General features: G+C 59.5%; 2 protein-coding genes across 5 annotated transcripts in view; one reads left to right on the top strand and one right to left on the bottom strand.

Annotated features, from left to right (window-relative positions):
- On the bottom strand, positions 1 to 20025 carry LOC122173328 (inactive serine/threonine-protein kinase TEX14-like). Of its 4 annotated transcripts, XM_065591041.1 has the most exons (19): positions 19647 to 20024; positions 18679 to 18821; positions 18304 to 18418; positions 17895 to 18060; positions 14922 to 17251; positions 14498 to 14628; positions 14318 to 14428; positions 13818 to 13941; positions 13246 to 13427; positions 13031 to 13170; positions 12322 to 12512; positions 12126 to 12234; positions 11971 to 12047; positions 11499 to 11660; positions 1363 to 1630; positions 907 to 1001; positions 748 to 812; positions 274 to 360; positions 1 to 189 (listed from the first exon to the last, which is right to left on the bottom strand). In XM_065591041.1, exons 5-19 carry the CDS (start codon positions 15078 to 15080, stop codon positions 111 to 113), a joined length of 1980 nt encoding a protein of 659 aa, XP_065447113.1. In that variant the 5' UTR covers positions 15081 to 17251; positions 17895 to 18060; positions 18304 to 18418; positions 18679 to 18821; positions 19647 to 20024; the 3' UTR covers positions 1 to 110. The 4 variants fall into 4 exon arrangements, 3 of the variants coding, with proteins under 3 accessions (XP_065447113.1, XP_065447111.1, XP_065447112.1); XM_065591039.1 differs by having other exon boundaries at positions 11971 to 12234; positions 19647 to 20025; XM_065591040.1 differs by lacking the exon at positions 748 to 812 and having other exon boundaries at positions 11971 to 12234.
- The window catches only part of LOC135982781 (CD276 antigen-like), an 18513-nt gene continuing 6978 nt past the window's right edge, over positions 11339 to 22873 (top strand). The window contains exons 1-2 of the mRNA XM_065590956.1: positions 11339 to 11413; positions 13239 to 13314. Of these exons, the coding sequence (XP_065447028.1) occupies positions 11339 to 11413; positions 13239 to 13314 (151 nt within the window). The remainder of the gene's footprint in view (positions 11414 to 13238; positions 13315 to 22873) is intronic.

The following is a 22873-nucleotide window of genomic DNA, read 5'->3' on the forward strand; positions in this document are numbered from 1 at the left end:
TCTGGCCAGGCCATTTATTTGTCATCGAGGGGGGAGCAGATCTCGGCCCGTTCACAGCGGTTGGGGTGGGGGTCTTAAAGGGAGGCCCAAGCCCCCCTCTCTCCCACACCCTAGCTGTCCTGGCGCAGGGGCACGGTGCCACTCTCGGCTGCTGCGTGGGACCGAGCTGTCCTCTTCTGTCGTGCTGCCCTAGAGGGGGGAGCTGGGGTTAGTGGAGGGTGGCAGGGCTGGGGGAAGGCCCCGGGTGCTGGGTGAGGGGGGCAGTGTCCCTACCTGCTCTGCTCCCTGCCCTCCGGCCGCCTGGTCCCGGCGTCTCCCGTGCCCTTCAGCTCGTCTATGATCTCCTGCAGCAGGTCCAGCCTGGGGAGTGGGGGCAGGTTAGCAGGGAGGTGGGGGTGGCCCAGCCCCCCCCCCCATGGTGCACCCCATGGCTGCTGCAGGGAGCGATAGCTGGATCTGTCAAGCCACCAGCCTCCCTCCTCCCATTACACCTGCTCTCCAGCCCCAGCCCCCCTCGCCTCACCGCTCCCCCCACTCCCAGGCCTGCTGTGATAACGGGGACATGAGCCAGGGTCATGTGCTGCCCAAGGGGGTGCTGCTCCCCATAACACGTGCTGGAGGGTGGTTCTCAGCCCTGCTCCCTCCCTCCCCAACGTGGGGGACTGCAGCAGAGGCTGCTGGGTAAAATGCTGAGGGGAGCGCTGGCCTCTGCTTCCCTCCCCACTGCAGGGCTGCCCGGCCACTCACGACTGCAGGGTGCCAAAGGGGCTGTCCAGGGTCAGCTCACAGGCCAGGTCGGAGCGTCCCAGGCCCTGCAGACAGACCGGCGGGGGGGGGGGGGAGAGTCGGTGATGGTGGCAGATCTGGGGGGGCAGCTGGGGGGGGGGGTTCTCCTTTCTCCGTTACCTGTTGCTGCTCCTGCATTCGTACCCAGGCAGAGAAATCGATGAGGGTCTGCAGGGGACGACCCCCAGGCCCTGTGCTGGCCCTGCTATGCTTGCCTGGGGAGGAGGGAGTGGGTGAGTGTGGGACACTGCCCTGGCCAGGGTGGGAGGAGGGGCCCCAGGTCAGGGGGTGCTGGCCAGGCCTTGGCAGGGGGAGGGATAACAGCCTGGGGGCAGTCACACCCCAGGAGTGGGGGGCCAGCATTGCTGGGCAGGCCCTGTGCTGCTCCTTGGTGCTGTCAGCCAGGCACCTAGGGGATCCCAAAGTTGGCACCCAGAGCAGCACGCCTGGGGCTCTGCAAGGGGGGCTGCCTACTACCCCCCCATCCACAGAGCTCGGTGGAGCCCAGTGTGAAGGGGCTGGGGGGGAACCCACCTGCTCTGTTCTAGTGGGGGGAGGCTGGGAGGTATGACTCACCTGCTGGGGCCATGGGTGGCTGGCCGGACCCTTGCAGGGCCCCCAGGCTGCAGCATGCCCGGGTGGCCCCTGTTTGGCCAGCCCCACGCCTGCCGCAGCGTCGCTGGGCCGGGAGCGCCCCCTGGAGGCTGACGAAGTCCTGCAGGGCCTGGATGCCAGAGGCAAAGCGGCGCTCCAGGGTTTCCAGCGAGGCTTGGGCCTGATCCAGCAGGCAGGCTGAGGCTTGGAGGCTGCTCACGCAGGGCAGGGCTTGGGGCCGGGCCGGCTCCTACGGGTGACACAGCCGGGGTTAGATGCTGGGGATAGGGGGGTAAAGTCGGCCGTCCCGACACTCAATTAATAGATTTTACCCACCCCTTAACGCTATCCCCTCAACGTTAACAGCGTTTCTCCTGTTGCAAGAGCACCCCAGCTCACAACCTCCTTACAACCTGTTGTAACTAACGCACACGGCAAGCCTCGCTACGCTTGCGTTCACCAGTGCCCACGGCAGCTCCAGCTCTACGCCCCACACGGGTAGGGCTATTGGCTGCGGTACCAGGCAGGTCATGGGTAAGCCTTGCAAGCGGCTTCGCCTCTCTCTCCCAGTCGGCCCTGCAACATGCACCTTCCTTGGAACGGGCTGTAATTCCACAGCAGGTTCTGCATCCAGCACAGGAGACTTCCTGGGGGCAGCACCTCCCCTTCCTTGGGCATCGCTGCCCGCTCTGCAGCCATATCTGCCAGTGGGAGCTGTAATGGGGCCTCACAGCGTAGCCCGATTCTAGGCTCTGGGGGGGTTCATAAAAGTAGTTAAACCCCAATCATTCATCGCCAGAGATGAATGATGCTCTCCCCTTCGTGTCTCTGTTCTGTCACAGCCGGCCCATCCTAGTTCTGTGGGACAGCCAGATTGCTACTAGCAGACGTAGTGGCCGGCTCACTTCCAGGGAACCGTACCAACTGCCCAATTGCCAACCAGCGATTCCTGGCAAGAGTTCTGATCTCTCTCCTTCCTTCTTCTGTCCGGAGCTGATCTATGGGAATCCCAGGTCGTTTCTGAACAACCTGATAGGGTTCTGATTTCCAACGGTCTCCTGGCTTGTTCTTCCATTTTACTCCTGAGTTCCTTATCAAACCGCAGTCACCTGGGAGTAGTTCTTGCTCTCGTATGCACTGGTCACGTCAGATCTTATTCTGAGTTGCGCTCTTCACTGCCGCAGCCATAGCCAGTCAATAGGCGTTTCTCCTGTTGTTGTGTTGTTTTCTTTACACACTGAAGACGTCAAGGCCACCTCCCTCTGGAGTCACTCCAAAACAAATGTCCACGGGTAGTCTCGCTTCCCTCACAAACATTAGACAACGAGGGGAGAATCCAGTGGCATCATTCCTGGCACAATTATAAGTGTGTGCTAGTTGTGAAACATGTTGGCTCCATTTGTGCTTTTGTATCGGGCTGAGAGTCCCAAGCATGTTCAAAAGCGCCCCAGTGAAACGTTCTGGCTGTGGGGCCCCTTGTGGGTGATATGGTGAGGTCCGGGATTTCTTTGCCCCAATTATTTGTAGTAGTTCTTTGATAAGTGTAGTTGCAAAGTCACACCCCGGATCAGAGTGAATTCTGGAAGGCCAGCAGTAGTGCACAATACTATCTTGGCTACAGCGGGAGTGCGCTGATGTTTCACGGGGAATGCTTGTGCTTACTGAGTGAAATGATCTGTTACCACTAATACGCTAGTGTTCCCTTCGTTGTCAGATTCTAGGAACACACAAGATCCATGGGTTGCTTGCTTTGGATGTTAACTAACTGGGCACATGGTTTGGGTAACGTCTTCCAAGCTCAACAGCTGGCACAATTCTTACCAATATTCCTCTATAACCCTCGCTAATCTGGGCCAATAGAACCATCTTCTTACCCTCCCAAGTGTCTGGTCTACCCCAAAGTGCCCTCCTTCATCATGCAAGGACTTCAGCACCAGGTCCCTGAATTCTCCTGGCAACATCAGCTGATGATAATGGTGATGAAGTGAGTCCCTCGATAGAACAGGCCTCTTTTCGATGTTAACTGGTTCCACTCTCTCAAGATCAGTTTTGCAGCTGGATGGGCATTCTGTATGGTATTCCCAGGTCTCCCCCGGCTTTCAGCAGTCAGGGTCACTTTCAGGCTGGGAGCTCTTGAGTGCGAATATCTTCCCCTTGCAATCTGGGAAACAAAGTAAGATCCAGTTGGGTGGCATCTGTATACCCCTTGGGTATAGCATTGGGAGGGGCTCCCAGCAGTTCCATGATGCCATTGTGCATCTGATTCAGGCTAAGAGGCTAGCTTATGCAAACCCTCACTCCAGGAGCTGGGATGTCAGTCCATTCCTGGCCTGGCACCCTCTCTGTCCAGCCGGCAGGATAATGCATCAGGCCCTGGGCGATACTACATTTGGAAGTCAGAGGCGGCCAATGCTGCTAACCACCTATGCCCTGTGGCATCCAAACAGGCCGACTTCAAGACCTAAATTAAGGAATTGTTTTCAGTACAGATTGTGAATTTTGCTCTATAAAGATAATCATGAAATTTCTTGGCCACAGCCCACTTTGGTGCTAGTTTGTGAGCTGGATAGATATTAGACTCCTACTGGTATAAGCAACTGGTCCCCGTCCACAGTATTGAGTTTAAAATGGGACCGTGCCCACACTTGGAAGGGTCCCCACATGGGCTCCACCCTGAAGATCCCACCCTAGCCTCTTCCCCCCCCCCCCCGAGGCCCCACCTGCCAACCCCTCCTCTTTGCCCCCCGCCCCCATGTGAGCTGTGGCACGGCCTCAGGGAGGAGCATGGGTGGGCCAGGGAGCAGGGCCATGGTCCAGGCACCAGGACCCACAAAAGGTTAATCCGGCCCTGCCCATCCATCTGTATATTCTTGATAGACGATTCCTCCAAATCCTTCCATATTAGCATCAATGTGTAGAAGATACGGTTAGTTAGTATCAGCAAAAGCTAACACAGGAGCATGCACCAGTGCATCTATTAACATCAAAACAGCATTCTCACGACAGAGTCCACTGGCTTCTTTGACTGGTAGTTGTCAGGTTCTGCATCCAGATACCCTTTTCCTATGGGGAATATGCCTTGGTGAGTTCATCTAAGGGATGACAAAGGGCAGAAAATCCCGCTACAAATCACCTATAATAATTGCAGAAACCCCCCGACCAAAAAACAACAAACAAAAACCCTGTAATTCTTTCAAGGTTTAGGGGCTTGATCATGTCCACAGGGTTTTTGGTTTGTCCGGATCTGCAGCAACTCCATCTCGAGATGCAGTGTATGCCCTACGGACTTTGTTTTCCTGACAGAACTGGCATTTGTCTAGAGCTAGCTTCAATCCATGTCACTGCAGACAGTCATACATTTTTTAATAAGCATTCTTCGTGCTCTTCCAAAGTGCAACCGAATACTATCAAGTCATCCAGATACACCAGGACTTGCAGAAGGTTCATGTCACCCCCAACCATCCACTCAATTAATCTCTGGAATGGCCCCACATATTCCCTGAAGCCGAGTGGACAGATGAAGGCTCTTTTGCGTATCTGATGGTTTTCCTTTTTGGATCTGAGAAGCAGTTACTAACCGCTTCCTATTAGGCAGTGACTCTAAGGCATCATCCACTCATTGGTCAGGTACATCTATTCAAAATGTGATAATCTATGCAAATGCATAATCCTCATTCTTTTTTCTGGCCACAACAACTGGGGAGGCATAAAGACTTGTAGGATTCCTTCAGTCTTCATCTCCTGCACAGGTTTCCGAACATCTTCGATATCTGCAGGTGCTAGTCCCTTCGATCTTTCATAGAAAGGCCTATCATTCTGCGGAATGTGATGTGCCAAGGAGTTGACCAACCCACTCACAAGTGGAGAACACTTGGGCTCTCTGCACGAGTTTCCATTTCAATCTCTCTTTCCACACCAGAGGAATTGGGGAGTTCCTAAAGTTCAACTTCTCTGGGTCAAATATGGGTATAATCTTCCTGCGGGGGGCAGATGGGCCACCGCTGCAGCCCAGTATACCTGCACTAACACAGTTCCCTGAAGGATAGTGATTGGGTGCTCAGTTTCATTAGCCACCAGTAGCTTTACTGACGCGTTCTGTACGAGACGAGGTTTTGGCTACACCTCTCTTCAACATCAGTCCTCCCCGCAGCACATCTGTATCTGAGGCTTCAACCAAGATCAACTGATTGATTGGTGGCTGTGACGAAGTGGGAATGTTCTTAATGTGTTCTTTGAATGCTGAGCGGGGAGTGTTGGCCTGGGAAGGTTGCAGGGGAGTTTTGCTGGGACGGTCTGCATTGGGGGTGGGAGACTGGCCTTGAGGGAGGATACCTGAGCATGTAACATGAGAACCCAGGAAGGGAGGGGAGCCCAGACGGGGCTTGGGCTTCCCAACAGGGCTCTGGTGTCCCTGGGGCCCCTAGATGGACCAAACTCAGGGGGTCCTGTTGTCTGTACCTGCCAGACCTGTCTTGGACTGTGTTCCTGTCGTCTAAATAAACCTTCTGTGTTACTGGCTGGCTGAGAGTCATGGTGAATCGCAGGAAGCCGGGGGTGCAGGGCCTTGTCTCCCCCACACTCCATGACAGTGGCCTTCTGATCCCCTTGAGCCATTCCATCCTAGCAGGAATGGTAACTGGAGTCCCATATCCTAGTTTCACCGGTCCTCCGAGTCCACCTGGTCTCGCTCTCCTTCTTTAGCTTGGTATACATCCAAACACGGCACATGGAGCTTCAGGCTTTGTGTATATTTAGGTCCAGCAAACTCTTGGCATAGCTGGGCCAAAGCTCCGGCCATGGCTGCATGTGTTCCTACAATACAAGGCGCCAGGTTTGACTATCTGGTGGAGACAGATCAAAGCAAGAGTGTCTCTCTCAACTCCAACCACATCCTTTGGGAATTGTAACTTCACTAGCATATTTCACAGATATGGGCACTGGTCATCTCCTGACCCCCATGTGGCCAACCCCGTTAGGGGCAGATGGAGCAGATGTTGCCAGTAAAAGTGTTCAGAGACAATAATGAGCTGAGATAGGGTTACCCCCATCCGGGGGGAATTGCCAAAAAGCTGAACATGTCCGGGAAAATACCGGTCGGGCACTTCCCGTCCCGGGCTCCAGCTGCTCTGCTCCGGCGGCGCAGGGTCCGGAGGCATAGGGGCTGCCCGAAGCCGGAGTGCTCGGGCAGCTCGGCTCTTAAACAGAGCCGAAGAGTCAGGAGAGGAGCAGAGCAACTGAAGCCCGGGAGGGGAAGTGCCCGGCCGGGGGCGCAGGGTCCGGAGGCAAGGGGGCTGCCCGAAGCCCGAGCGCTACCGGCTTCACGGTTTGCCGGGCAGCCTCCAGACCCTGCGCCCCCAGCTGGGCGCTTCCCCTCCCGGGCTCCAGCTGCGCTGGGGAAGCGCCGGCCGGGGGCGCAGGGTCTGGGGGCTGCCCGGCAAACCATGAAGCCGGTAGCGCTTGGGCAGCCCTTTCCGCGTGGCTGGGAGGGAGGAGGGGGAGTTAGGGCAGGGACTTTGGGGAAGGGGCCGGGAATGGGCGGAGTAGGGCGGAGTTAGGGCGGGGCCGGTGGTGGGAAAGGGGCAGGGCCAGGGCCTCTTTTTTTATTTTTTAAATATGGTAACCCTAAGCTGAGAGCCACTATGAAGAACAGCTGTACATGCTATTCCCTCAATAGCCACTCCAACCTCAGACTTTGGTCCACAGTCCTACAGCCAAGCCTGGCGTAGCTGGAGGCAAAGCCTAAGCCTTCACATCTTTGAGTTGGGGGAGCGAAGGTGACTACGGGACCCAGGGTGAGTCCTTCTCTGATCGCTCTGAAGTTTCCCACTGTCTTACTGACATAGAGGGCTTTAAATTGTTCCCCAACTCTCTACATCAACAACAGAAAGGCATGGGCTCCAAGAGGCAAGGATTCCACCAGGCCTTATGACTTTCTTGACCCCTGCCTCTTTAGTCCAGCAGTCCATCTCGCATTTGCTCTGGGGGACAAATACTTGACCTCTTGTCATTTGTTGGGGAGACACTAGACCAGGAGTCGGCAACCTTTCAGAAGTGGGGTGCCGAGTCTTCATTTATTCACTCTGATTTAAGGTTTCCCGTGCCAGTCATACATTTTAACGTTTTTAGAAGGTCTCTTTCTATACGTCTATAGTATAGAACTAAACTATTGTTGTATGTAAAGTAAATAAGGGTTTTTAAATGTTGAAGAAGCTTCATTTAAAATTAAATTAAAATGCAGAGCCCCCCCGGACCGGTGGCCAGGACCCAGGCAGTGTGAGTGCCACTGAAAATCAGCTCACGTGTCACCTTCGGCACACGTGCCTACCTCTGCACTACAGAGTGCTGTTTCACTGTCAGGACGGCTACTTTCTCTCGCAATTCACCTAGCTGTCTCATCCTATCGTCACTTTCAGGAGGGATGTTATACTAAGCAGCTTCCAAAGTACACACATTTCAGTCCCTCGGGAAGGGTTATCTTTAGAGTCCTGAGTTTCCCATTCCCTGACCTCTCTGGGCAGTGTAGAAAAAGATGGGGAATTTCCCTTTCTGTCTTTTAATCGCATCAATCCAGCATGTCTCACACCATTTCAAACTTGCTCCAGTCTGAGGCAATCCAAATCACTCCCTGCAATTCCCTTCTTATAATGGACCCTCCGCAGGAGTTGTTCCACCTCTGCCAGATACTGAGATAGCTTCTCTCCCAGTTCCTGATGGGTGGTCTGGAATTTTAATATAACATCCTCTCCACTTTACCTCTCTTCTTTGGAAGCTCTGATTCAGCTGCAGTTGCCTCTGGGCTACTGGCCCAGGTCCGTGCAGACTTTCCACTAGTCTCTTTTTTCGCTTTTGGCGCATGCCCATTCCTATTCCATCTGACCAGCATGATCCAACCAGGTCTCAAATTCTTCTTCATGTGCAGGGGTAGGTTTTATCCCTGAAAAGGTTCTTAGTTCCAACTTCCAGGCCTACCACTTGTCCCATGGCCTGGGTAATGGCCTTCAGGAATGATCTTCTGTCAAAGGGTGAGAAGATGGGGCAGGACTATCCAATGCCCTCAGATCTTCTTCCCTATTTCCCATTCTCTGGGGAAAACGCTGAACTTCTCCTTGAAAGTCAGATGTCTCATCCCATGGGCATAGTTCTAGCTTGTAGAGTCCATTGCATTCCCTCGCCATCCACAGTTATGTCTCCAGGTCCCATCTGCACATCGAACCTCCTGGAGGCATACCATCTCTGTTCTGTCTCCTGATAGCTTCTGCCATGGAAGGTGACCTGGCCCGAGGCCTTTTCTGTAGCCATGGCCTGTACAATCTGTACTCTGGAGATACCCTGCCAAAGCCTCCCACCACCACAGCCTGTTGTGGGTCTACTTCATCCCCGTCACACCACTCTGGGACCTGTCCTCTGTCCATGCTGCCTCACACGGGATAAAAGGGAGTTGGTTTTTTCTCTTTACAATCCCAGCGGTGCCTCCAGGAGTGTAAGGGGGTTTTACGCGTTGCCATACCACTAAGGCCTGGTCTACACTAACCCCTCAATTCGAACTAAGGTACGCAACTTCAGCTACGTGAATAACGTAGCTGAAGTTCGAAGTACCTTAGTTCGAACTTACCTCGGTCCAGACGCGGCAGGCAGGCTCCCCCGTCGACTTCACGGTACTCCTCTCGCCGAGCTGGAGTACCGCAGTTGACGGCGAGCAATTCCGGGTTCGACTTATCTCGTCCAGACAAGATAAGTCGAACCCAGAAGTTCGATTTGCTTGCCGCCGAACTACCGGGTAGTGTAGACCTACCCTAAGGGCAGCTAATCGTCAACAGGAGCTCTGACCTGGCGCTGTCCCTCTGCTCTGGCCGCAGTGGGTTTCAGCGGCCTGGTTCTTAGCTACGCCCTGGTGTTGCCTCCACCTGACTGTTGTCACAGAGTCAGAGGATCAGTGCTACAGCCCCAGCTCTGGAACTGTGTCTAGAAGGAACCCCTTCAGTGAGCCAGACCCCCCAGGGGTCTCACACTTCCTTCAAGGTTAGCCACGTGGCTTCACCGCCCCCTCAGACTGAACATCGACCTGGGCCTGCATTCTTCCTGCTTCACTCTGTGAGCTGTGTTCACTGCATCTCACTGAGACAGATGCCCAACAGAGACTCGTCCACTCTGCAGGGACTAATGCCCCTCACCCAGCATTTGCAGTGACCCTCACAGTGCACTATCTACGCCTGGGGGCATTCTGCACCAAAAAATTAAAAATTCTGCAAATTGTATTTGTCAAAATAACACTACATAATCATGTCAGTTTCAATTATTTTGGTAATTTATTTCAAAATACCTGTCAGCAAGTACGTCTGAAACAATACAGATGCACACAAAAATCCCCCCAGGAGCAGAGAGTTAAAGAAACCCCTCTGACAACCCAGTTCCTGTTTCTCTGCCCCCTTCCCCCTCCCAGAGCCCAGCCAGGGGGCCAGACACCCACAACACCTCCCCGCAAAGCCCAACCGCAGGGTCCCCCGGCCCAGATACCGGCACCCCTTCTCCCGCAGAACCCAGCCGCAAGCCCCCTCGGCCCAGGTACCCTCCCCCCAGAGTCCAGCCAGGGGGCCCCCCTTGCTCAGACATCCACCCCCAGAGCCCAGGGATCCAGGGGGAGAAACAGCCTGATGCTCATCCCAGGCTTGCACGGAGTTTCCTGCGCGCTGCCCTCTCCTCCCAGGGCAGTCTGGGAGCTGCAGCTGCCAGGAGCCCTCCAGCTCCCTCCCCATCCCCCCAGCAGTGTCTTCTATGTACGAGCTGGGCTCTACCGGGTTCAGCAGCCCATTTCTGCGGGGGGGAAAGGAAATTCTGCACGCATGTTAATTTCTACAAAATTCTGCATTGCTCAGTGGCGCAGAATTCCCCCAGGAGTAGGAGATGCAGACCAAGACGTGGTTAGATGCCGGGGTGCAGGCCGGGGAGATGCAGACACAGACGGGATTAGATGCTGGGGTGCAGGCCGGGGAGATGCAGACGCAGACGGGTTAGGTGCCAGGGTGCAGGCCGGGGAGAAGCAGACGTAGATGGGGTTAGATGCCGGGGTGCAGGCCGGGGAGATGCAGACACAGACGGGTTAGATGCCGGGGAGATGCAGACACAGACGGATTAGGTGCCAGGGTGCAGGCCGGGGAGAAGCAGACGTAGGTGGGGTTAGATGCAGGGCTGCAGGCCGGGGAGATGCAGACACAGACGGGTTAGATGCCGGGGAGATGCAGACACAGACGGATTAGGTGCCAGGGTGCAGGCCGGGGAGAAGCAGACGTAGGTGGGGTTAGATGCAGGGCTGCAGGCCGGGGAGATGCAGACACAGACGGGTTAGATTCCGGGGTGCAGGCCGGGGAGATGCAGACACAGACGGGTTTAGATGCTGGAAGTGCAGGCAGGGGAAATGCAGACACAGATGGTTTAGGTGCTGGGGGTGCAGGCCAAGGAGACACAGACGGGGCTAGGTGCTGGGGGTGCAGGCTGGGAAGACAGACGCAGACAGGGTTAGATTGCGGGGGTGCAGGCCAGGGATACACAGACAGGGTTAGGTGCCAGGGGTGCAGGGCAGGGGGTGCAGGCTGAGGAGATGCCGACACAGACGGGGTTAGATGCCGGGGTGCAGGGCAGGGGAGATGCAGACACAGACAGGATTAGATGTCAGGGGTGCAGGGCAGGGGAGATGCAGACACAGACGGGTTAGGTGCCGGGATGCAGGCCGGGGAGAAGCAGACATAGATGGGGTTAGGTGCCAGGGTGCAGGGCAGGGGAGATGCAGACACAGACGGGATTAGATGTCAGGGGTGCAGGGCAGGGGAGATGCAGACACAGACGGGTTAGGTGCCGGGATGCAGGCCGGGGAGAAGCAGACGTAGGTGGGGTTAGGTGCCGGGGTGCAGGCCGGGGAGAAGCAGACGCAGAGGGGTTAGGTGCCGGGGTGCAGGCCGGGGAGATGCAGACGCAGACAGGATTAGATGCCGGGGTGCAGGCCGGGGAGATGCAGACGCAGACAGGATTAGATGCCGGGGTGCAGGCCGGGGAGATGCAGACGCAGAGGGGTTAAATGCCGGGGGAGCTGAGGCGAGCAGGGCAGGGGGCACAGACCCACATACCGTGGTGCTGGAGCCTGGGCTGCCACTCTCACTGCCCCTTGTCTCCTCCTGGCTGCTGCTGTCCACCTCCAAGCTGCTGTCTGAGGCTGCTCTGGCCTGGCGCGCCAGGGGGCTGGGCTGCCCCTTGCCCTGCAGCCCTGGCACTGGGCTGCCACTGCCCGGCTGGGGGGAAGCAGGGGGCATTGCTGAGAAAGGGGCTGGGGGGCTGGAGTGAATCCTGCCCCATTCCTCATCTCTTTACCTTGTTCCTTGGCCCTTACCCCCTCATTCCCTCACTCTGCCCCTGGTGCCTGTGCCCAGCCGTTCCGCCCTGCACTTACCAACTCCTGGTAGCTGGGCGCTGGAGCCCACCCTGTGATTTCCACCCAGCCATTCTCACCCCCACCCCTGGACCCTGCCTGCACCCCATTCATCCCGACCTCCTGATACCTGCCCCCAGATGCTGTCCCAGGGTCTTGCCCCACCCCCTTACCTCAGCCCATCGGCCTGCGTTGCCATCGGCTGCTGCCCGCTCTGGACTGCCATCCCCTACCTCATAGTAGAGTGGTTCTGGGGAGCAGAGGGGTGGGGGTGAGGGCCTGGCGTCAGTACCCCCTGTCCACCCCACCCGCACCCCATGGCTCTCACCTGCAGGGGCTGCAGGGAGGCACTCCAGGGGGGTCCAGGCCTCTCCTGCCCACGCGCACAGCCTCCTGGGAGACAGGGACAGCGGGCCGCCCAGCCGCCCCGCGGCCTCCTGGGAAGGGGATGGACAGGTCAGTTAGATCCTGGTGGGGCAGAGCAGGGTGGGGAATCCCCCCAGGGAATCCCCTCCCCCCGTTACCTGCAGGGCCTTGCGCAGGACGTAGCGAATGTCAGGCAGGGAGCCACAGCGTTCCCGCTCCCGGAAGGCCAGCCCAGCCCTCACCACCTCATAGCAGGGTGGGGGCACGCAGGCATCGGGGGCCAGAGCCCGGCCTGCCTGCATCCACTGCCGCACAGCCGCACCCGCCGCCCCGTACCAGGGCACGGCACCTGGAACACAGAGCAGCCGGGTTAGCTCCAGGGGGGCTGGCCCCACTCCCCTGCCCATCACCTCCCAGGGGCCAGTGCCTGGAACACAGAGCAGCCGGGTTAGCTCCAGGGGGGCTCACACTGGCCCCACTCCCCTGCCCATCACCTCCCAGGGGCCAGTGCCTGGAACACAGAGCAGCCGGGATAGCTCTGGGGGGGCTGGCCCCACTCCCCTGCCCATCACCTCCCAGGGGCCAGTGCCTGGAACACAGAGCAGCCGGGTTAGCTCCGGGGGGGCTGGCCCCACTCCCCTGCCCATCACCTCCCTGGAACACAGAGCAGCCGGGTTAGCTCCGGGGGGGCTGGCCCCACTCCCCTGCCCATCACCTCCCAGGGCCGGTGCCTGGAACACAGAGCAGCCGGGTTAGCTCCGGGGGGGCTGGCCCCACTCCCCTGCCCATCACCTCCCTGGAACACAGAGTGGCTGGGTTAGATTGATGGCGAGGGTCCAGCCCCACTCCGCCTCGCCGGGCGCTGACCTGTGAAGATCTCCTGGGTGACGGCACAGAAGCTGTACAGGTCGGAGGTCGTGGAGGCTGGGCGGTCACGGATCACCTCCGGGGGCAGCCAGTTATAGAGCTCAGGGGGTGGTGTGGGGTCCCGAGACCCAGTCTCGGCCCTGAAAGCCAAGGGAGAGAGGCTTCAGAGTGGGGTTCTCCGAGGGTCCCCCAGGCCTCACCCTGACAGGACTCACCGTGGCTGCATGTACTCCAGGCTGCCGAGTTTCGCCAGGCCGGGGCGTGCCAGCTGGACTGCGTGGGAGGTGAGAGCGCGGTGCACATACCCCTGCCCGTGCAGGAACAGCAGCGCCTCACACAGCTGCAACAGCAGGCGCAAGGCGGCCAGGCAGGAGGGGGGTGCCGGGGGGCGGGGTGCCTGCAGCAGGAGACACAGCATGAGTGGGGAGCCCCTTGCCCCCCCATGTTCCCATCCCACCTCCTTGCACAAACAGCCTGTCACACCGGCGCCAGGCCGGCTCCCCTCTTAAGACAGGGCCCGGTAGAGGGAGCCCCTCACCCTGGCCCCAGGCCGGCTCCCCTCCTGGTGCAGAGCCCAGTACAGGGAGCCCCTCACCCTGGCCCCAGGCCGGCTCCCCTCCTGGTGCAGGGCCCAGTACAGGGAGCCCCTCACCCTGTCCCCAGGCCGGCTCCCCTCCTGGTGCAGGGCCCAGTAGAGGGAGCCCCTCACCCTGGCCCCAGGCCAGCTCACCTCCTGGTGCAGGGCCCAGTAGAGGGAGCCCCTCACCCTGGCCCCAGGCCAGCTCACCTCCTGGTGCAGGGCCCAGTAGAGGGAGCCCATCTCCACCCTCTCAAACACCAGACGCACCTCGCGCAGGTCCAGGGAAGGGCTCACGGCCAGGAGCAGCAGCAGCTGCGGGTGGTGCAGATGGCTACAAGGGAGAGGGCGGCTTATTGAGGTGTAGCCCAATGCAGGGCCTCCCACGGGGAAAAGGAGGGGCAGCCACAGCCGCTCCGCTAACAGGAGAGGCTCCCCATGGGGACAGGGGCAGTGATGGCTAACGGGGGAAGGGAGGGTTCACAGGGCTGGGATTCAGAGGGGAAGAGCCCCCCAGGGCCGGGATGCCCGGGACAGTGAGTGGGATTGGGCCGGGATGCCCGGGGCAGTGGGATTCGGAGGGGAAGGGCCCCCCGGGGCCGGGATGCCCGGGGCAGTGGGATTAGGTGGCCGGGGTTCCCCGGAGCCAGGATGCCCGGGGCAGTGGGATTCAGTGGGCGGGGCTCCCTGGGGTGGGGTGGAGGTGCTACCTGCAGTGCTGTTGCTCTGCCACCAGCAGGTCTGTGGGGCCATGGGGCCTGCTGCCTGGGGGCTCCGGTTTCAGCCCTCGCACAGTGACGAGCTGTCCCTTCCATAGGCAGCTGGGTGGTAGAAAGGTGGGGTCAGCATCGGGGATCACCCTCTCACATACCCCATTCCCCCACTCTTACTTGCTCATGAGTGTGTAGGGCCCATTCTCATAGCTCCGGTCCGGCTCGGCCTGGGCCCGCAGCAGCTCGTCCGGGTCCGCGATGGGGGTGACAGAGGCGAAACTGGGGCGCAGGGGGCCACTGGGGCACAGCTGTGGGGGGGGTACACAAGGGTGATCAGATGGGACTGCCCCCCGTGGAGATCAGGTTACCCCCCACCCGGCTGTGCCAACCATGCCCTTAGCCCGTGAGCTTCATACTGCCCCCACACCAGCCATTCAAGGGCCCCACTTACCTGGGAATGCCCCATCCCTTCAGGGACCCCCACTTACCTGGGAGCACCCTCCACCCCTCCAGCCATTCAGGGACCCCTGCTACCTGGGAATGCCCCCTTCACCAGTCCAAACAGAGACCCCTGTTTACCTGAAACCACCCCCCTGCTTACCTGGCCAAACCCCACCACAGGCCCCCTGCCACTCCAATCCGTCCCGGAGCTGTCCAGAGACCTGTGCGGCAGGCTGAAAGTTAAACTTTTACGTACTAACCCCCTGCCCACCCCACCCCATTTTGGCACTTCACTGTGGCAGAGAGAGGAGGGGAGCATCTCTAAATAGCAGGGACTGGAGTAGGGTGACCAGATGTCCCAATTTTATAGGGACAGTCCCGATATTTGAGGCTTTTTCTTATATAGAAGCCTATTACCCCCCACCCCATCCCGATTTTTCACAGTTGCTGTCTGGTCTCCCTAGATTGGAGTCACAAGGGGTCTCAGAGACAGACACTTCAGTTATAACCAGCCCCCACCCCTGTGCTGCCCTCTTGAGGCTGGTTTCAGAGGAGTAGCCCTGTTAGTCTGTATCAGCAAAAACAACTAGGAGTCTGGTGGCACCTTAGAGACTAACAAATTTATTTGGGCCTAAGCTTTCGTGGGCTAGAACCCACTTCATCAGATGCATGGAGTGGAAAATACAGTAGCAGGTATAAATACACAGCACATGAAAAGATGGGCGTTGCCTTACCAAGTGGGGTCAGTGCTAAGGAGCCAATTCAATTAAGGTGGACGTGGGCTATTCTCAACAGTTGACAAGAAGGGGTGGAAATCACTTGTGTAGCGCTAATGAGGTCAATGTAATCAAGGTGGCCCATTTCAAACAGTTAACAAGAAGGTGTGAGTAGCAGCAGTTTTTGGAGTGAGCCATCCACTCTTGAGGCTGTTTCATGCCACCAAATAAAAATAGGTTTCCCGCTCCCCGAGAATGCAGTGCATCACCTTGACATGCTCAGACAGGACTATGGCCTGTGAGGCTGCAGGTCCCATCATGCAATGCTCCATCTTGATGGGAGTGGACAGGCCGTGGCTCTATACGATAGTTCCCAGCATGCAACACACCATCTTTAGCCAGCACTAACCCAGACACTCCCTATCCACTCATGTCACGATAGAGTAGGGGTCGGCAACCTTTCAGAAGTGGCGTGCCAAGTCTTCATTTATTCACTCGAATTTAAGGTTTCACGTGCCGGTAATACATTTTAACGTTTTTAGAAGGTCACTTTCTATAAGTCTATAATATATAACTAAACTATTGATGTATTGTCACGGCGTCCCCGGGTGATGCTCTGGAACTGCTCCCCACAAAGCCAGTCAGGACTCTGGGGAGCCTCCTCTCCCTCGGAGCAGACTGTCTTCAGGGCAAGAAGCTCACACGGCTTCACCTCCTGGGTCTCTCCTGGGAGCATTCAGCATATGCCCCTCCGTGCACTTCCCACATCGAGTCTGCCCAGGCAGGGTCCTGGGGAAGCCAAAGGGTCCTTCACCCTCCACTTCACACTCAGACGTGACTCTCAGCCAGCCAGTAAAACAGAGGTTTATTAGACGACAGGAACATGGTCTAAAACAGAGCTTGTAGGTCCAGCAAACGGGACCCCTCCGCCGGGTTCATTCTGGGGCCCAGCGAGGCAGATCTGCCCTCCCTTCCAGTCCCCAGCTAGCTTCAAACTCCCGTCCAGCCCCTCCTTCTCTGGGCTTTGTCTCTTTCCCAGGCCAGGAGGTCACCTGATCCCTTTGTCTCCAACGCCTTCAGTTGGCACCTTTGCAGAGGAGGGGCCCAGGCCATCAGTTGCTAGGAGACAGAGTGTCCGGCATTTATGTACCCTGGCCCTTTGCTCTGCAGCAACCATACACTCTTATCCCACCACCTAGATACTTAAGAACTGCATAGAGGAAACTGAGGAAAACATTAAGAACAGTCCCACTTCGTCACATGTATGTAAAGTAAATACGATTTTTGAAATGTTTAAGAAGCTTCATTGAAAATTAAATTAAAATGCAGAGCCCCCTGGACCGGTGGCCAGGACCTGGGCAGTGTGAGTGCCACTGAAAATCAGCTCGTGTGCCGCCTTCGGCACGCGTGCCATAGGTTGCCTACCCCTGCGATAGAGCATTACATGCTACATTACCTGAGTCTCATCGGAGCAGTGCATGACGGGGATGGTAACCTCATGCGCTACCTCCCATCCACTCACATCAGAATGGCTGCTGGGATCAAGATGGAGCAATGCATGCTGGGAGCTGCTGCACTGTCAGAACCCCAGCTTTGTGGGGAGGGGGTCTTACCAGAAGGAAGCAGAGAGCAGGGAGGACAGGGAGGAGAAGAAGGAACGCGGGCTGCGTGGCGAGCCCCCTACCCTGCTGGAAAGCGTCTGTGTGGCTCCCTGCTCCCCATGCTGAGTCAGCCCCACCATTCGGGCACGGCACTGCTGAATGAATGCCAGCACCTGGAGGGGGCGACAGGCAGACAATTCAGGCTAAGCTCCTTATCCCATACAGAGGCCCCCAGTGCTTAATTTGTGCCAGGGCTTGCCAGGGCTGAGCCTTGGCACCTCTTGGCCTGGTGGTTCAGAGCCCCGTCGCTTCCGGGCCGGGCGGGTCAGAGCCCCGTCGCTTCCGGGCCGGGCGGGTCAGAGCCCGTCACCTCTGGGCCTGGCAATTCAGAGCTCCAGCGTCTCTGGGCTGGGCGGTTCAGAGCCCGGCACCTCTGGGCCTGGCGGTTCAGAGCCCCGTCGCCTCCGGGCCGGGCGGGTCAGAGCCCCAGCGTCTCTGGGCTGCGCGGTTCAGAGCCCGGCACCTCCGGGCCTGGTGGTTCAGAGCCCCAGCGTCTCTGGGCTGGGCGGTTCAGAGCCTGGCACCTCCAGGCCAGGCGGTTCAGAGCCCCGGCGCCTCTGGGCTGGGCGGTTCAGAGCCCGGCACCTCCGGGACTGGGAGTTCAGAGCCCCGGTGCCCCCGGGCCGGGCGGTTCAGAGCCCCGGTGTCTCTGGGCTTCCTGCATCGGTTGTGAGTATACAAAAATTGCTTGAGCCCAGGCACCTCTGTCATTACCAATTAAGCACTGGAGGCCGCCCACCTCGATTGCATAGGTACCTCGGCATTCTGGTCACTCCCAGCTTGTTCGGCCCAGTCCTGGGGGGTCCTGCCCTGCTGATCATGGCGTCTCAGGTCACCCCCCGCCTCCAGGACTTGGGCGAAGAGGGGCCGCTGGCAGGAGAAGGCGGCGGCGTGGACAGGGGTGCTGCCATCGAAACACCGGCTGGGGAAGGACGTGCACGGGACAGGTGTTAGGAGGCACTGCCGAGACCCCAGGGCAACAAGGGAAGATTTTCCCACAATGCACTGCTTCCAGTCTGGCTTGGGGGAATGGGATCCAGAGCCTTCCCAGGGCGCCAGCTCCGATCTGGCCCCAGACAGGGGACTGGTTGGCTCCGGGGGAGGGGAATGGGATATGGGACCTTTCCTCTCTCAGGCCACTGGCTCCACCATGAGGGCCACTCACTGGTTGGGATCTGCTCTGAACCGGAGGAAGAGCCGGGCGACCGCGGTGTGTCCCAGCAGTGCGGCGACGAAGAGACCTGTCTGTCCAGCTGTGTTTTGGCCGTCCACATCCACCCCTAAGGAGGCAGGCACAAAGATTACCCACAGCTGACCAGGAATATGGCCCATCACCCAAAAGGTGTGACCCACAGAGACCACATCTCCCAGCATGCAACGCTCCCATCTTCATCCGAGCTGCAGGAGTGTGGCTCATGGGGACCCCAGCTCCCAGCATGCAATGCTCCCATCTCGGCTTGGACACTCAGTTCATGGCAGAGCCTTGCACGCTGGATCCATGGTCTCTCTAGGCCAGGGCGGATTCACTGAGGGGCTTTACCTCTCTTCAGCAGCCTCTTGGCCTTCTTGAGCCTGCCCTCAGTCGCGTGCTGGTGTAACTGCCCCGCCAGGGAGCACGGCTCGGCGACATAGCCCAGGCTGGCGGGGCAGCATGGCGGAAGCACTGGGGGCTTCGGCATTGCTCTAGAAAGAGGGAGAGGCAGAAGGGAGGTTACCCGAGCTGGCTGTACTAAAGGGTGGAGGGGCGTCACCTGACAGTGCCGTGTATTTTATACACCCCAGGGTTCCCCTTGGGGTATGCTGGGGATCGGTGCTCTCAGTCGGTGGCTTTCTGCCTGTGCTCCTGCCCTTTCTCCCCATTTAAGGGTGGTCGGCCACGTCTGAACAAACTAACCTCTTGGTCACTCTTGGCATGACCCCCCACACACACACACCATGCTCTCCCCCCACCCCACCCCCCAGGAGGGTCCCAGTGCTCTCAACCCATTAATCCCTGCCCCGGGGGTCACTCTCCCCCCATGCCGGGGTGGGTGGCCATATCGGAGCAAACCAAACTCTCCTCCATCCTTGGCATGACCACAGTCCCCGCAGCCTACGTGTGGGCTAAAGAGCCTCCCCACTGCAGGCGGGGACAGAGTTACCCAGCTAACTCCCTGGGGGGGGGCGTCACTGTTGCCCACTCGCCCCCTTTCAGGTTCGGCGGCCATATTGGTGTGACCCAAACACCCGCCCGCCCACCTGTGGCATGGCCACCGCCCACCCCCATGCCGGGGGAGCGTATCCGTTCACCTGCCCCATGCCCGCCCTAGTGCGGGGGGTGCTCTCGCCCCACCTTGAGCTGGGCGGCCATTTTGGAACGAATGCTGTGGGGTGGGCGGCCATACTGGGGCCAACCGAAGTCTGGCCCCCCCTTGGCGGGACTGCGCCCCTCCCCCCTTTGCTACGGCCCAGTCCCTTCCCCCACAGGATGTGGAAGGCCCCCCCCCCACCCCAGGGGCCAGTCAGCACCTGGGGGGGGCTCTGAGGGAGCACCCCAAGAAATCAATAGGGGAGCAGTGAAATCTGTCACTGCGCATGCGCGCGGCGTGTGGGGGTTACGGGAGGGGGTGGTGCCTGTTGCCGGGGCAGTTCGCCGGCCCCCTGCGCTGTGATTGGCTGAGAGAGCCTCGGTGGGCGGGGCCGGAGTCCGGAGCCCAACGGCCGCCCCGGCGCGAGGAGCTGGAAAAAGGCGCCAAAAGGCGGCCGGGGTCGGGCTCGCGCTGCAGCCGTTGGCGCCTCAGCGCCCCGCCCCCCTTGCAGCGGGAGGGGGGGCAGGAGCCCACGGGCCCTCCACAGGGGCCGCCCCGCCCCCACCCAGCCGCGTCACTGCGGGTCACTGCGGCCCGGCCAAGTGCCCCCCCGACCCCCCCCGCCTTGAGACAGAGACTCGGTCATGTCCGCGTGGGGGCGGGGCTGTGGCGTGGGGGGGCTCAGGGCTGGGGCAGAGGGTTGGGATGTGGGGGGGGGGTGGGCTGTGGGGTGGGCTGGGGATGAGGGGTGGGGGGGCTCAGGGCTGTGGGGTGGGCTGGGGATGAGGGGTTTGGGGGGTCTCAGGGCTGGGGCAGAGGGTTGGGATGTGGGGGGGTGAGGGCTGTGGGGATGAGGGGTTTGGGGGGCTCAGGGCTGGGGCAGAGGGTTTGGGGTGGGGTGGGCTGGGGATGAGGGGGTGGGGTGGGGGGGTGCGGGCTCTGGGGTGGGCTGGGGATGAGGGGTTTGGGGGCTCAGGGCTGAGGCAGAGGGTTGGGATGTGGGGGGGTGTGGGCTGTGGGGTGGGCTAGGGGTGCGGGCTGGGGATGAGGGGTGGGGGGGCTCAGGGCTGGGGCAGAGGGTTTGGGGGGGGTGCGGGCTCTGGGGTGGGCTGGTGCGGGGGATGAGGGGTTTGGGGGCTCAGGGCTGAGGCAGAGGGTTTGGGGTGGGGGGGTGAGGGCTGGGGATGAGGGGTTTGGGGGGGCTCAGGGCTGAGGCAGAGGGTTTGGGGTGGGGGGGTGAGGGCTGGGGATGAGGGGTTTGGGGGCTCAGGGCTGAGGCAGAGGGTTGGGATGTGGGGGGGTGTGGGCTGTGGGGTGGGCTGGGGATGAGGGGTGCGGGCTGTGGGGTGGGCTGGGGATGAGGGGTTTGGGGGGGCTCAGGGCTGGGGCAGAGGGTTTGGGGTGGGGGGGTGCGGGCTGTGGGGTGGGCTGGGGATAAAAGGTTTGGGTGCAGGCGGGTGAGGGCTCTGGGGTGGGATGGTGCGGGGGATGAGGGGTTTGGGGGGGGCTCAGGGCTGGGGATGAGGGGTGTGGGGTCTCAGGGCTGGGGCAGAGGGTTTGGGGTGGGGGGTGCGGGCTCTGGGGTGGGCTGGGGATGAGGGGTTTGGGGGCTCAGGGCTGAGGCAGAGGGTTGGGATGTGGGGGGTGCGGGCTGTGGGGTGGGCTGGGGATGAGGGGTTTGGGGGGGCTCAGGGCTGGGGCAGAGGGTTTGGGGTGGGGGGTGCGGGCTGTGGGGTGGGCTGGGGATAAAAGGTTTGGGTGCAGGCGGGTGAGGGCTCTGGGGTGGGATGGTGCGGGGGATGAGGGGTTTGGGGGGGGCTCAGGGCTGGGGATGAGGGGTGTGGGGTCTCAGGGCTGGGGCAGAGGGTTTGGGGTGGGGGGTGCGGGCTCTGGGGTGGGCTGGGGATGAGGGGTTTGGGGGCTCAGGGCTGAGGCAGAGGGTTGGGATGTGGGGGGGTGTGGGCTGGGGATGAGGGGTTTGGGGGCTCAGGGCTGAGGCAGAGGGTTGGGATGTGGGGGGGGTGGGCTTTGGGGTGGGCTGGGGATGAGGGGTGGGGGGGGTGCGGGCTGTGGGGTGGGCTGGGGATGAGGGGTTTGGGGGCTCAGGGCTGAGGCAGAGGGTTGGGATGTGGGGGGGTGCGGGCTGAGGGGTGGGGGGGCTCAGGGCTGGGGCAGGGGTGGGGGCAGGGCTGCGGTGAGGGGTTTGAGGTGTGGGGGGTCCCACCGGAAAAGGCAGGGGTCTGAGGCGGGAGAGCAGTGCCCTGGCACGAGTGGGTGGGGGCACTAGGACCCTGCGGCGGCAGTGGATGCCGGGAGCTAGCAGAGCGGAGGCAGTGGGGAGCTGCAGGGGCCACCCACCTGCTTGCGGCAGGGACTGCCCGGGCCCAGGGATGCATGTGGGGGCAGCAAGTGGGGGCTGGGGGCACCAGGCAGAGCCAGGCGAGAGACCTGGCCCCAAATATTGGTGGTGCTGGGCCCTCAATATTGCTGGATCCCGGGCACCAGGGGCCCATAGAACTCGCCGCCCCTGCCAGCCCCTCTATCACCCAGTCCTGGGGGGGTTTGTCCCATCATGCCTTTGGGGCAGCTGCTCATGGGGGCATGGCACAAGCACGGTATCCCCTAGCGGGGCTTATCAGAGTCCCCGGGCGATGCTCTGGAACTGCTCCCCACAAAGCCAGTCAGGACTCTGGGGAGCCTCCTCTCCCTCGGAGCAGACTGTCTCCAGGGCAAGAAGCTCACACGGCTTCACCTCCTGGGTCTCTCCTGGGAGCATTCAGCATATGCCCCTCCGTGCACTTCCCACAGTGAGTCCGCCCAGGCGGGGTCCTGGGAGAGCCAGAGGGTCCTGCACCCCCCACTTCGCAGTCAGACGTGACTCTCAGCCAGCCAGTAAAACAGAGGTTTATTAGACGACAGGAACATGGTCTAAAACAGAGCTTGTAGGTCCAGCGAACGGGACCCCTCCGCCGGGTCCATTCTGGGGGGCAGGTGTAGAACTGATGAATGAAATTGTTTTTAATTGTTCACTTTATTAATGTAACTTCATAAGCAAAGTTTTATGAATGAAACAATATTCATTCATAAAACCGGTTACCCCAATAACTGGCTAATTAACAGTTAAGATGCTTGTTAAGAGCCATAGCTGTTCAGTCAGCTGCCTTTGTAAGTTTCACTATCAATCCAATTCCTGCTTAAATCACTGAGACTTGCACTGTTTCAGTATTGTAACTTCTGTTCACCATTTATTACACTTGCCTACAGCGTAACTTCTGTTCACTGTTTGCCATAAGGACTGGGAATGGTTGAGCCATTACAAACATTGAATCTATTTCCCCTTGTAAGTATTCTCATACTTCTTATCAAACTGTCTGTCTGTACTGGGCTAGCTTGATTATCACTTCAAAAGTTTTTTTTCTCTTACTTAATTGGCCTCTCAGAGTTGGT

The sequence above is a fragment of the Chrysemys picta genome, chromosome 4 (genome assembly GCF_011386835.1).
Source record: "Chrysemys picta bellii isolate R12L10 chromosome 4, ASM1138683v2, whole genome shotgun sequence".
In the NCBI taxonomy this organism is placed as follows: domain Eukaryota; kingdom Metazoa; phylum Chordata; order Testudines; family Emydidae; genus Chrysemys; species Chrysemys picta.